This window comes from Thermobia domestica, chromosome 2 (assembly GCF_964235325.1).
Source record: "Thermobia domestica chromosome 2, izTheDome1.hap1.1, whole genome shotgun sequence".
Classification (NCBI taxonomy): domain Eukaryota; kingdom Metazoa; phylum Arthropoda; class Insecta; order Zygentoma; family Lepismatidae; genus Thermobia; species Thermobia domestica.
In genome coordinates, this window is record NC_137455.1 from 98479471 (window position 1) to 98495429 (window position 15959).

At 35.7% G+C, this 15959-nt stretch overlaps 1 protein-coding gene across 4 annotated transcripts in view; it reads right to left on the reverse strand.

The window, feature by feature from the left end:
• Positions 1-3493: 3493 nt before the first annotated feature.
• Positions 3494-15959, reverse strand: part of lolal (longitudinals lacking protein-like) — a 36576-nt gene continuing 24110 nt past the window's right edge. For all 4 annotated transcript variants that reach the window (XM_081744208.1, XM_081744219.1, XM_081744227.1 and 1 more), the window contains exons 3-4: positions 9620-9815; positions 3494-4296 (exon numbers count right to left, since the gene is read on the reverse strand). In XM_081744208.1, coding sequence (XP_081600334.1) covers positions 9621-9815 — 195 coding nt within the window. In that variant the 3' untranslated portion in view covers positions 3494-4296; position 9620. The remainder of the gene's footprint in view (positions 4297-9619; positions 9816-15959) is intronic.

Here is a 15959-nt window from a genome sequence, read left to right on the forward strand (position 1 = left end):
ATTAAAAATCCATAAAAATTTTCAGGTCAAAGTACTGCGGCAAGAGACTGACACTGCAAAAGTGCACCGCTTAACATTAATCAATTTGCATCCAAATTCCTACAGAGTACGATACAAACAAACACGGTCTATCGCTGGCATTACCAAAGTTTCACAAAATGATCGCGATTGCTAAGTCACATGTGGCGGTAAGTGTACACTCTCAGTGGATATTTAACCATATTTTGAGTGTACTGCTATCTGGCAATATGTAGCATACATCCTGTTTAATGAGGAGCAGTGTGTATTTTGCCAGAAATAGACATAAAATGGGGATCACGAAAAATGCGAAAGGGTGTGTCATAGGAAACTCTAGCGATGTGTCACTAGAATAAATGAACGTGCCATTAAAGGAACACCTATTCGATAGGAAGGCGAATCACTACTGTTACAGATTCAAAAAGTGGATTTCATAAGATGGGAGAGAACATTATTCTTGTGGGTTTCTTGAGAATACGCCTATCTCTATAACATCAATTCCTTTACAACTACTATATTATTCTACAGGATATATTTAAAAAACTAAAATGTTTATTTCATTTTCATTTCAAAATGCAAATGTGCCGTATTGTTTTAAACTTCAGAATATTAAAGGATGTTATGACATCCAATGTTGCACGAACGTATTCTCAAAATCAGTGACACACGTAGAATTTTATCAAGCAGGGGTTCAAACACTCAATCTCATATACTTTGAGGACACGTATGATTTTGGTGTGTATACATATATATAGGGGAGAACGGGGCTAGTTGTTACAGCGGAGATGTTGAAACGCTCTGTTTTTCATGGTATTGGCAAAGCGCACAACCCATTCAGTCACCGTAACACGTGGCCAGTGAAGAGGAAGCACAGTTTTTTCGGATGTTGAGGTTGTTCATTGAAGTGTGTTATAGCGAATTTTCTGTGGTAAATAGTATTTTTTTTTTTTTTAAGTTTCCTTTCCTTGTACATATCTACAACCAAAACAGGAGGTAAGTTGTATGTCATATATCCATTTTACTTTAACGTTCGTTAATTGTAAGTTTGCATGCTGTTACCGTGTTACTTGTTGAAGGTTTTGCGTAATATGAAATGATCTAAAATGGCAGCGGATGGGACTAGTTGTGGCATCAGCGTTGGGGCATGTTGGTACACTGTAACCATGTGTCCCGTATAAAATATATGTACGAAATATATTTTAAAAATATATTCTAAAGTAGCCTACCTTCATTTTCTTCGACAGCATGGTACGAAAGTACAAGAGGAAGACACAGATATTTTATATATATAAAATAAAGAGTCCAGTTAGTACATTAGTAGATAGTTTGCCTTCTAGAACATACAAAATTTATTTCAACTTTTGAATGTGTACCTATTTCCTTAAAAAGTTCTTGACTTGTTTTGAGACTACATATTCAGTTAATGCGTTTTCTATTCTTCTGTCCAATCTTACGCACTGACGTCGTGTACGTTTCCCTTCAATATTTAAAGTTCTTCTTTCATATAGGTAGTCGTTGTACACAGCCTCACTTTTAACACCAAATAGTACCCATTAGGAGTTGACTTACCTATTTATGATTTGAGCCTGCCTTTCCATCCTTTACCAACATTATTCGTTCTGTGCTGCTGATTCAAGAAGTTCTATATGGAGGTGTCAATACTGGGTTTGTTTAACCACTATTCTACAAAATAATCTAATCTCAAGTTTTTCGTGATGTGGTGCATTTTTCATAATGATAAGGCCAGCGAACAATCGACATCATATACAGGGAGAAATGCCAGAGCAGAACAATTCTGAAGTGATCGTCACCTCTGGAACTGATTTGTAGGCATTTGAGAGTCCTAATTCCTGAACCTTTCTCCACAAGCACTGATTAAAATGGAAATTACACCTATGAATGTGCGTTTCCGGGAACAATGCTTTTAAAGATGTTATTGCGACTTGTTCGAAATCCAATTTGATTAATTTGGGATTCCGATCATTAATATTAGCCTTCACCAAACTGAAAAATCTCTGATACGTCTTACTATTTTTTGCTAAGAGGCCGAAGATCAAAGGGACAATATTTGTTTCCTCCAAGTTACTTCCGATGTCTGTGTGTGCTGTATATAATTGGGCAAACTGCCAACTACAACTCTTAAATATTTTGTCCATGAAAAACGTAGTGTGCTCAGTTGCACATGTCTTTCCGTCGCAGTTATCTGCAAGCAGGAAGTTTGTCTCGCCATCTATCTTCAGAATATACACATGTTCAACAATGTGTATTACAAATTGACGCTGTCTAATGGAAAGTTTTGAATAGCACCGCAAATGTCTCAGAGAAAAACTGGTTTTCTCATTGTACTGCAAATATTCTGATAACAAAAATTTACCGCATCCTTTCTACCCTTAGGAAACGTATCTCAGACAAATTGTAGAGGACTATCATACCAAGTACTATGTTTATAAATTCATCTTAAACGGTGCAAGTTTTTGGATCATATGTCAACTTGTTTTTAATGAGAGTTTATATATATAGAGAGAGAGTTCTATTTCCCTAACAGGACAGGATCGTGAGATACTGAACTTTTGGTGTACCTTTTTAACTTCCCGTCCTCCTTAGGATACGCATTTTAATGAAAATGAGTTTTTAAAAAAGGCTCGAGTCAGGTACTGTGTTGAAAAATTCATTTCAAACCAATCAGCTGTTTTGTCGTGATGACGATACAACGTCGATTTGAACGTGAAGAAAAAATATAAAAATTTTCCTCTTCTCTTCCTAGAAGCAGTATTTTCGAATGCCTTAAATTGCCACAGCTGGTTTAGTCCGCACGTACTAAGTTAGCCTGCTTCAACCCTATTCCAAACAAAACACAGTGCGCCGTGTCTTATTTGTACTGTTTAACGTATATTTTACGAAAATGATATAACATACTATAATATCCCGCATGTAAAGTACGATAGTGTATATGGTATTAATATATATTCTCATGTGTAGATAATGGAAAATGAAATCTTTGAGTTTTACGTCCCACGGGTATGCCGGTTAGGCTAAAGGAGACGGTGATTATGAGAAATGAATGAAATGGTGGAATGAAGAAAGTGGGAGGAAACGGGAGAACCCCGAGAAAACCCACGCACACGGTGTTTGTCCACCACAAAGTTCACTTGGCGGGAGCAGGGTTTGAACCCGGGACCCCATGCACCAGAGGTGAACGCTCTACCATGTGTAGATAATGGATCTCTCACTTGTTTGGTATGGACTCATGCTGACAAACCAACGAAAAAATATGCTCGTAAAAAAATGGGCGTTCCTTCGTATAAAATGGTCTGAAACCAGGTGATAACCACTAAAAAAATTTGATTGTATGCCAAAGCATACCAGTGATTTGCATACAGTTCTCCAGTGTTTGTACCATAAATACACAAATACAGCATTACGAAATCTCAACAATCCAAAAAAAAGGGTTATGATTATTATAACAAAAACGAAATTATTGTTGAAAGTGCAATATTATTTCTATACAAAAGAAAATACTGACATTTACACAATGAATATAGTATCTCTAGCTCACAGGAATATTTCTACAGAACTCTTTTATACAACATAAAAAATTATCTCGACTCTTTATTATTATTACTTTAAAAAAAGGAAACAGAATAAGGAGACTCAATTGAATATTAACCAGTAACAAACCGGTAACGTCAATTAAAAAATTAAAGATTTGTGACAAAAATTGCTTCGCTCTTCAAGAAAGTGAAAAAAAAAAAAAAAAAGAAAGAAATCACACATATATATGTATATACTTATTAGTGTGCCAGGATATGCCGAAAAAACTCCATCTTTATAAAACTATCACACCTCCACGTCTATAGCTAAATCACAAAAACATCGTTACCAATCCTCTACTACTCGACCATTCTTCTCAAAAAGAAACTGTAAATATCAATCGTGGACAACTTCTTTGTAATGACTCGGATTCTATTATAGTCGGTTGGAAGAATGATCCGTATCATTTTTCTTTTTCTGATCACTAAATTTAAAACTTTGAGAGAAATGAAAATTATAATCTAGGTGTTGTCATCAACAGTCTTCTGAATTCAAAGAGAGTAGGTAATGTATATAAATGCTTCACGCATTGTATACATCGGGCCACACACCCATACGTTACACGTAGGCACCTACGAAATTCACACACACACGCATTCATATCTTCGTAGTCGTACGCAATTTTTAACTCAGAGAACAATTACTCACACTAATACACAACTGAACACAAGTCCTTAAAGCCAATACCTGAAACGAGAAAGCAACAATTAGTACCAGGTTAAAATCGGACTAAATTTAGAACGAGTCACTCTACAGCTTCTATGAATTTAATTTAATTTGGGCCTACTGCAGGCAAGCGAACAAGACTACCCATTCAAAGGATTAAGCGAAATATTTATATTTGTTTACAGTGGAGGTAACTCGTCGAGAGACCATATACTAAATACAGGGGATGGACAAAAATATGGCAATTCAGTAACGGGTCCGTGCAGATTATCGGGAATCATATGTGAACTGATAGAGTTTCAAAGAGGACAAATGTGGGTGTGCGTATGGTGGGAGCTTCTGTGACGAAAGTAGTGGAGATGTGTGTTGTATCAAGAGGCACAGTCTCGGAGATCATGACTGCCTACGAGTGCTCCAGAAAAACCGTATGAGCAGCGCGGACGCAAGTGTGTGTGTAGCATGAGAGAGACATCTGTACATTGGGTAGGATTGTGACCAAACAAAAGATCATCACGGCGCCAAACGTCACAGCAGAGCTGAATACAGTGCTTACAAACTCTTAGCATCAAAAGTCAGAAGAGAACTCCACAAGCAGAGTATTTATAGCAGATCTCCAATTCCCAAACCACTCCTGACTGTTGACTATGCTGCTATACAGAGACAGTGGACAACGCCCACAAAAACTGGACAATGGAGCAGTGGAAGATTGTCATTTGGTCGGATGAGTCTTCCTTTACATGATTTCCAACTGCTGGCCGAGTTTGTGTGTCGAGAACGCCAGCACAAGCATACGATACAGACTGCCTGTTACCAGGGTTGGCTGGTTTATGAAAAAACCAACTGGTTTAACCCAAAAAATTAAAAATGTTCGCACAAGTGTAAGTGTTCGTAAAATCTTGATGAACACACATTTGTGGGTTATCACGTTTCACTCCCGTATATTAGGGAAAAGTAGCCTTATTTGGGGAGGTTTTTCAGGAAGCTGTAAAACGTTCTCTTATTTGTAACAGCGTTCTAGTAAAATATGAATGGCGCACGTAGTTAAATTAACTAACAAATACAAAGTGCCAACCAGTGACATCACTGCAAGGTTTTGTGAAAAATGTTGAGTGATAGCAGATTAGAAATTTTTGTTAGTAGACTGTAAGGTTCCTAATTTGGGAAGGAAGGTACACTTGAACACAAGCTTTTAGGACAGGTGAAATCAAACACAATTGTACTGTATCATCTTCTGTTTACTGCACCCGATTGTTGTGCCATAGCTAGTGAAATACAATCCTTGAGGTTTTCGAAACGAAAGTGTTGGATTTCGAGCGATGAACTTTTTTAGCCATTTTTTCTCCGCTTCTCCGTCTCACTGTGAAAACGAATTAGGAATGTCATTACTCCTAATGGGGTTTCTAAAATTGGGGCTCCCCTAATTAGGCTCCCTCCTATTTTCACTTTCGTCATATATATTTGTAGTGCTTCAAACCATAATTCTTTACAATAGAGCGATATATAACAATTCGCCAGACTTTACTTCTCAGGGTCCTTCACGCCTTCGCAGCAAGTATCACTGCTTTGTAAATTAAAAGCACTGACGATAGTCCAAAACTTTCGCACAGTTCAAAAACACACACTTTACACTACTGCTTCCACTACAATAGCCATGCGGCTACTGAGCTCTGGAAACTTCCACAGAGCCTTTATACAATGCTTTCAGCGCGCCATACTAGGTGTCAGGTTCTGCTCGGCTGAGATACGCCACCTCCCCAAATAAGACTCATTTCCCCTATTCATATTATATTCAGACCTAAATTCCCCAATCATTACTTAAAGAGATTATACCACAAAAGCAACTTTTTTATTTTATGAATGTTTCTTTCGTGATTATTTTATAGTTTGTTATTATTGTTATGCAATTGCAATCGAAGAAAAATTCTAAATGTTGTTTCGTTTTAATAACGTTTACTATTGATAAAATACATTGAAATACGTACTTTTTTTGAGAGGGGGGGGGGGGGCATACAAAACCCACGAGAGGCATTTATTGAAATCAGAAATATCTTTGGTATCTATTTATGTATAAATGGGTCAGAGCCAAAGTGGACCCAAATAATTCCTATCTTTATTCACTTTTCTTACTGATATGCAAATTAAGTCGTTGTATTTCTTTAACTTGGACTAATAAAAGTTGTAGTGAACTAACTTGGGCTAAATTAGTTCGTCAGTGAGTCGGCAGACGTATCGTATTTGTGGCCAATTAATCCCGGTTTCAAGTTCAAATGGAGGACAATTTTTGTCGGATATAAGACGAGAAGCGGTTTGGATTCCGCTTTAAGATTATGTGATTCATTGCAGCATAACCCGGTTGTTGCATAACACCAAGGCGAAACAAACTTATTTTTGTCCACATGTGATATAAATACATAGAGCAAATTATTTAAACAAAAATACCTGGTTTAATCCCCCCCCAAAAAAACGTTTTTTTTGGGGGGGTTAAATAAAAAACATGGTTTTTGCCAACCCTGCCTGTTACCAAGAGTGAAGCACGGCAGTGGTTCAGAGATCATTTGGGTATTCAGTGATGATGGGTCCTGCATTCTGCCAGATTTATCATCACCCTGTATCGATATTTCATTGCTAAGGACTACGTAATCATTTTGAATGATCAGTTGCATCCCATGGTGCAAACTTTGTTTCTAGATGGTAATGCCGTGTTTCAAGATGGCATAGTCCCTGTTCATACAGCTCACATAGTCCAGGATTGGTTTGACGAGCACGAAGATGAAATATCACATCTTGATATGGCCTCCTCAATCGCCAGACCTCAATATCATTGAGCCCTTGTGTTAGTTTTGGAGACCAAGGTGCGAGTCCGTTACCCACTACCGTCGTCTCTACAACAACTTGCACCTGCTTTGGAGGAAGAATGGTACAACATCTCTTTGACAACCATACGCGACCAGTATTTCCCCATTCCCCGTCAACTGCAAACCATTCTGCATACCAAAGGTGGTCCTACTTACTATTAATAAAGGTAATGTGCAATGTTTCAGGTGTTTCCATATTTTTGTCCAATCCCTAAATATTATCCTGGTATTCGCCTTGTGGTTTGAGTAACTTGTACTGTATTCTTTATGTTTTTACCGCTAGTAAGTAAAATTAGCCTGTTTTATTTCCTTTCTAAAAACTGATGGAGAACTCCAAACCAGCATTAAAAATAGATGAGTCAGTTCATTAAATTTCGGAAGTCTTGCCAACCACAAGCGCTTTACTCCATTTAGATTTCCAAGCTTTTTCAAAAAGTATGGGGATTTGCACTGAACGATTCTCTCCATCTGTTTGTTCACAGGTATATGAGCGGAAACGTTAAATAGCTAAATGTTGTTGGTTTTTAAACTTTTTAATATCTTTTATATAAATATATGGATTCAGCGTCCGAAGAATAGGCTTTATCCGTCCATTGAAATCTGAAGGGTACATCTACCACTTTTGGTTCTGATATAGATTCCTATACTATATTTTGAAAGTCTATTGTAGACAGAAAGAAAAAAAAATATGTTTAAAGAAAAGAATTGTTTAAGGTAACCATAAATTCACTTTTTAAGGAGTTTCATTTATCGTGGCGAGAAGTGATTTCCTGCAATCGATTAAGCGCCACAAGAATGTTTCATATCTATCCTTAATTCTTTCCTAAAAGCCGGAAGTGATAGAAACCTACAACTACTTCCCGTTTCAATACGATCTACATAGAGAAAAACGATAAGCCTTCTATGATATATATGTCCTTAAGCCTATACGCAAACTGAAGTGGCACACATCAACCACTTCCCCGCTTTATGTTGATCGCTATTGAGTAAAAAAGTGACAGATAGCAAGAAGCGATTTTCTGCAATCAATTGAGCGTCCCAAGAACATATGCCATGCCACTCTAATCTCGGTACTAAAACGGAAAATGGCAGAAATCTACTACCGTTTCAATATTAAATGAGAAAATAGGACGTCACATAGACAGAGACGTGGTGTAGAGTTTAGAAAAATTACAACTTTCAAAATAACCGTAAGATATCATAATTTTGGTTTGGTGCGATCTACTGCAGTACAACTTTACTATAAAATAACACGGTCAATGTTTTAGAGACACTGTTTTCGACCGATCTCAATTAGTACATTATTAACAACGCTTAAAAATTCGGTTTCCGAATTAAAACTTTACATAATATGGGCATAATTTAACAAGACAGTAGACAAACCACATCTTTCGTTCATTTTCCCACTTACTTTACTTTTGCTCGACATGCCTCGAGTATTGTCTAATGTGTCTGGCTGAAGTATAAGGTTAGATTTTTATTAACTCTCTTCTATTGGAAAGCTGTAAAAGTGAGTCAGTTTACGAAGTTACAATACAAATGGCTTTCATGAGCACTGGTAATTTTTAAATCATTCAGACAATGAAATCTGTTAAGTTGGCCCACTTGCTTAATTTAGTTCCTCATTTTTTGAATAACATAACCACAACATGTATTACTATTACTTTACAGGTTGACTACTTGTATATGTTCGAACCACAGATGCCCAGCTTAAATAAGATTTAGGAAGAAAGAAAAAAAAAGAAGAAGAAGAAAAAAAAAAGAGTTTGCAATTTCTTTTAGGTCAGCACACCGACATTAAGTGATCAGCAGGTTTAGTGAGTCAAAATAAGTGTTACAAGCCAATATCTCGCGAACTATTCACCAAATAAGAAAAATATTAAAAGAGTGAGTGTACAATACAGAGGGGCCTTGTCTGAGAAATACAAATTCATTTTACTACACCGTAGTTTCATTTGGAAACCTGAAATTGCATACTTCATTTGTGTTCGTCTTGTATACACATACATAAATGAAAAAATGCATGTGTGTGTATATATATCCGTATGAAGTGTTATGGATAGTAAGGGCGAACTCCACACAAATTTTAATTTTACGTGCAAATGTGGCTTCTGCTACATATCACTTTCGATAAATAATAACGAGCCAATGCCGAGTTCGCCCTTATTACCCGAAACGACATACAAAAACTAAAGTGATTGTATGTAGTTTCAAACTTCTTGCCAGAGGGAAGCAAATTATAACAGTACTGTCGCTTTCTGATGTCGTGACAAAAATAAATTCTTAAATATCTTTCAGCAGAGGGCCATTATTTTATTTATTTATTATCTTATTAGCCTAGGAAATTATTACTAGGCCCTCGGAAATTTTGAATACACATGCGAATACAAAATATTATATCCCTTGGTTTAAAAAAACTCTATACGGCCTATTTCGGTAATAGCTCTGTAATATTGCATTCATGGTGAATATACGAACCACATACTAACCCTATCCCTCTCTCTTAATGGATTGGGGAGCTTCTGCCAGACCTTTCACCTTCAATCGTTCCGCAGTCTTGAGAAACGCAGGGAGCTGTTCCTGTGATACATTCACCTCTCCTGCGTACATAAATTCCAAGATCGCTTGCAAGTGACTGTATGGCACATCCTTCAAAATTATGATCGGGTGTTTTGATGGATTCTCCTGCAAAAAATGTAAGTATATATACATACACAGTTCTCGAAGAAGAAAGGAAGAACACAGCAAACATTATCTGTCTTTAGACACTGCAAATAAAGAGACAATAAACAGTCTTACTGTTCAGTTCTCTCTAATAAACGCTTGTCCACTCTCTGTATGTTAACCACCATGTATGAACTTGTTAATTAATTTTTAAGCAATGGTAAAACACGAAATCGTATTAGTTTTTTTATTTTTTATTTTTTAATTTTTAAACTGTATTAACTTTACTTACAGATTCTTTGAGCGAAAACGGAGAGTGGTCGAAATACAAGTGTGTACGTGATTATTAGAAAGGATCATAGGGTAGGACTGTTTATTGAACTTAAAGTAATGTCTTAAAATTTTAAGTTTAAAAATAAATCAAAGTAAGCATGAATTACGCTCATGATTTTCACGATATTTAAATTGTCTCATAATGATGTACCGTCAGAGTATGCCTTTCCTATCATGAATCCATGTCATATATCATTAATAAGAGTAGATATAAGGTTAATCTTTGGTGCGTGTATTTCATATTCAAAATTTGCTGGAAGGAAACCGCGTTGGATACAAACCTCAGTTACGGTTCTGGTCACACTTTAATAGTAGATTACGCTCTTCATAACTGTTAAAATCAATTTTATTTAAGAGAACCAATAAGGAGCGAAAATAATACTTCTAAACTCTAGCTTGTCATTCCATGTTCTCTAAACCTAGGTACTATCATAACTCTACATGATCAACGAAGTTGGCACCCATCATCCTTACCCCATCAACACAGATTTCAAATCTTTTATAACATTCTTCAAAATTATAATACCTCATCGTAATTCGAAAACAATATTATTGACCACGAATTGAATCTATCGATATTGCCATATTACATTATCATCGTAAATCAAATCCTAACATTTTCACAAGTCAAACCCTGCTCTTAAAACGTAACCACTTCATCTTCTACAGTCTACATGACATTTATATTTTGAATAACTGTTCGTTAATCCCAACTGACCACTTAGCATCACCATCATCATCTCCACCTTTCTCTCTCTCTCTCTCTCTATTATTTTTATTCTTCGAAACTGCGATACGACGGATATTGTTTCTTAATTTTATCGGTTTAAACATAGCTTTGATGTTTCTACTAATGTAGCCCTATGTCTACTTCCAGTTCATGGTACACGCTAGAACAATTATCATTCACAGTATTACTAAAGTTTTGTTTTGTGTAAGTATTCCAATCCGTCTATCCACCCGTCTTCAATGATCTGTTATAATATTTTTTCCCCTCGAAATTCAGAGATATATTGAATCGATTATTAGATGTAATAAAAATATATTGAACAAAAGCTAGTATCACTCAAGAACTGAAACAATTAAGTCCGTTTATTGACACTATACAATGATCTCCGCAAGTTTAAGCTTCTCACAGAGAAGCTCACCACTTGACCATAAGGGAGCTTTACATGCATTTTAAATACAGATAACTGTATTCTATTTCCGGTCTCTATATGTATGCATTTAATAATAAAATTATTATTATTATACCTCTGTATTTATCAAGTGATGTAATTCTAAGAACTCTACTGTTTCGTTCATGTCACAATGTAGGTTGGAAAAAACTTATCCCAAGAACACATATCACAACAAGTGAAAGGAACAGTAAGACTCTTGAAATTATATCAATAGTTAAATATATTGGCATAATAATGTTAGTTTCATTGTTAATAAAAAGTCAAATATTCTCCTTATTACACTTCTACATACAGGGTGTTTCAAAACACTGACAAGGTCTGGGAGGCGATTTCTGACACCGAGGTAAATAAAACAGTTCATATGGACCTATAGAGAAAAGTGCTGTAAGGAATTTTAATACACTCAGTAATCTCATCGGACATACTTTTAAAGGAGAAACTTTTTCCTTGTTTTTAAACCAAAAATAGCAAATATTGACAGTGTATATTTTTCATATTGTGATCAATTTTGCTCTTAATTACTGGTTACTTATTAGCTTGAAGTGTAATTTGTCAATTAACAGCAGTACTTATTTTGATTCAACGTTAAAATACAGGGTGTTTCAAAATGAATAACGGACACTGTATTTGTAGTAATTATTACATTTAATGTACAATTTTAAATAATACATCAAATGAAAGAGCAACCCTAAAGTTTTTTGCTACAAGTGTTCAATGTCAGCACCATTCGTCACACGGCACACATCGAGTCGATACGCGAAAAAGGCCTATTCCGCCGGGATATTGCGCAACACACATTCTATTTAGGGGAGTCCCGTTGTAACTGTACCATCTCGTGGGGATTTTCTGATCCCCAGATGCGAACATTATGAGTATTCATATCGCCACTTGGCTGAAATGTCGATTCATCACTGAAGACGACATGATCCACAAAATCTTCATCGTCGCGCAGCAACATTTCATTTGCAAAATTGGCACGTAAACCGTACGTAGTCTGTGGGATTATAGCAATTGCAAACGGTAACGACGTAGTTTTCTTAAAATTCGTCACACAGACGATTGCACTGTAATTACAGATTCAGTCTTTGTAAAATGTAAAACAAAAAATGCTTTCTGCTCACTAGTCGTCATCTTTGTTATTAGCGCTTTCTAATGGCAGACAGAGGAAACTGTATACGCGTGTGTGCGTACAAAACTATTTGAGTTGCTCTTTCATCTGATGTATTATTTATAACTAAGTTAACTGTAACAAATACTACAAAGCCTTAAAACCCCAATATTCATTTTGAAACACTCTGTGTAAGGTCAATTCGCTCGCGACACTTTGATAAGTTGATATGCAAAAGAAGTTATCTAATCATATATACGATTTGCAAGGGAAAGAACACAGGATGCCTAGTTCACGTCGTTCTTTTCTCCCCACACATTTTATCATGAGCTACACTAAATGTAATTATTTGTTTATAACATGCCGTTAGCTTTCAACTACATTTTTTCCACCTACTCTAATTCTGAAACTATGTACAGAGTTCATAGTAATCTGGCCTCTTCTAAATAGTTGAAAAGTGACCACAACACATGAAAAAGTGACCAAAATCTCATCAAAAAGCAACTTTAACCTTGATGCCAAACGTGGGCATAATCCCCCCCCCTTTTTTTTTCTCAACCACAATAGGGCCGGTTGTATCGTAGCAGAAATACGTAAGGTTTTAACAACTTAAGATTAAAAATTATTTTACTTCAGTTTGTCAGATAATAAAAACGTGAATTACTTGTGTTTAGAGGTTCATTATTAATTGCGTACTTTGCACGGTTTTGTATTTCAACAGGGCTCTCAAACCCACCTTGAGACCTTAAGCACCCACCAACCAACCACTGTGCTTTAGAAAGAATAAAGGCTGAAGTGAGAATAAATCTGACTTGCATCACAAGTGGCAGCATAGTTGCACATGGCAGCAAGTACTAAAGTTTTCAGAAGAGTAATAAGTAACAAGTTTCTGCCTTTTTCATTTATTTTTATAATATTTTTCTTAGAAAACTACCAATGCAAAACATAAATCGCACGAAAAGATGACTACTTTAAAAAAAAAATACCTTTTGAGTGACAAACTAGAAAAAAGTAACTTTTAGTGACCAACTTGAAAAACAAGTAACTTTTAGTTATTAAAAAAAAAAAAAAGTGACTCGCTATGAGCCCTGTATGTATTACTGGATTTACGCTAATACAAAGAAAGAATTACTATAAATGTTATGTCGAGATCAGTGGCATGATTCTGTAGTGCAGCTTTCTTGAACGCGAGAAAGGTGGTGGGGAACGGCCTATACTGTGAGGATTGATCTCGCGCGATGGTCTGATCAGCCGCCAACTCCAGCGAATTCAAGCTCTGGTCATGGTTCGGAGCTTGCGTTAATAGAATGCAAAAAAAATCAAAATAATCCTCCACAAGGCTTATTTTTTCCTCGAGTCATAAGCTACTTACTAGCAAATTTTCAGCCCTATTGCTCAATAGTTACAGGTCACTCCATTTATACCTATTTGTTCATGTAGTATTACCAATGATCTAATGCTAGAATTTTTACGAGGTATACGCTGGACCGTTTCCAAAATATAGCATATGCCTACTTCCGTATATACTCGTTCGTTCGTAAATTTAAGGTAAATATATGCTGCACTATAAAAATATTAGGTGGGTAATGGGTATATGCCCCATTACATTCCTGTATACGACATTATAGGTGTCAAGACTACAATGCAATTTAACATACTAGCTGTGCTAATAGCCGGATAGATATAAGTTCGTAGCTTTCATTATGATCATTAGATGGCGAAATAATCCTTTTGTCCAAGATGTTTGTGAATTATTAAAACAAATGGCTGTGGTGAATGATGTAGCTGGAAGAGGTATATGTTTCATCCAAAAGTATAATGAAGCCTTGACAAAAGACGAGGAATAGAAGCAGTTTAGTTTTCGATTTGTTGAAACCCATCGTAAAAATGTTCCCGCTCCACTGAAGAAGGCGTTTTTGTAATTTGAGAATACAGATACTCGCATTTTGTTCTAAAAGTTTTGACAAAAATTATATATATAAAAGAGCAACCTGTAAATATGACTTAACTATACTGAAATTTCCTTAGTTATTTAAATACATCAGAAGGAATAAAATAAGCCTTGTGGACGCCCGAACACTGTTAGTTTTGTTTTGTGGACCACACTTATATATATATATATATATATATAGATAGATAGATAGATAGATAAATAACTATAAGCACTTTCGCTACATGCTTTATCAAAGATGGGAACTGGGACGAAGACAAAATATTTAAAGAACAGAAAAGTACTGTTTCATGAAACAATGCGTTACATATTGAATAATAAAAATATAATATTCATCCAAGGCATTCTTATTATATTTATAAACAAAAGAAGATACATTTGTTTACAAAGATGCTTTTAGCAGCAAAATAATTGTGGAATGTCTGGGTGGGCAACGCCATCCCAAAATACGTTTTAATGTTAGTTAAATAGAGATTCTAGAATATTCACGATCACTATGTTACATTCCGCATATGCATACTGATATTCAACCGGCTGACATTACATTTATCGTCTTAAGGTACTAAAGCAAGTTATCAAGAAAAGAGTAGTGAAAGTTTAGCCTGGAAATTATAAGGTTGATCAAGTAGACAAACGGCAAAGCATGAATCTACAGTACTTCCTGTTGCTTTCTATCGTATATCAAAATACGATAGAAAGCAAAAGACGACACGGAAAAATTTTGTTTGTGTAGCATGTGGAAAATCTAGATAATCGAGAAAGAGCCTGCCTACCTATCACGCTCAAATTAATTACTAATGCGTAGTTTTAGGGGCTGCAAACTTAGAAGGAACGAGTCATTACATGAAACAATTCGCGGCTATAGAAATGCATTTTCCTTTAAATCTACTATTTTGAGTGTCCTTCTACAAAAATAAGAAAAGCACAAAGACAATGCTATGTAAATAAGCTCTCAATTTTTATATTTAATAAACAAAAACAAAAAAAAACAAAAAAAAATCAAAAATAAAATATATTTTAATCCGTTTTAATAAATCCATTTTCTTTCACACTCAGATACCTGGTGTGTTCCTTCCTGCCTTGCTACAGATCAGACAATTCAAATTTATTTTAACACATTTGTAAATACTTCCCTTTTACTTACAGGTTAACAATATACAATGTCTAAAATGCACACAAGAAATACGAGTATCAGGAACAGGACCATATAAGCAGACCATTTGTACTCTACAAGGTGTCTAACTTAGACCTTTAACATTACGAAAGAACATAATTTTATACAAATACATTTTGTTATCAAAATGTACATTTTAGTAGAAAAATTAATACATTTTCTTCCTCAGCATCAGGACTTCACACAACCTTGATGAGCCCTCCTCCTCCCCCTTAGTAACAAGCCAGACATCTAACTGATATTCCAATTCCGTCCAAGTATCCATTAGCATTTCAAGGGTTATACTGTTATTCGCCTAGTGAATTTTGTTACGCAGATCTTCCAAGTTGTCGACAGGGATACTGTTGACTTAGTCCTTGATAAACCACCATAAGAAAAAGTCTAGGGAGAAAAGATCTGGCGAGCGCGAAGGCCAAGC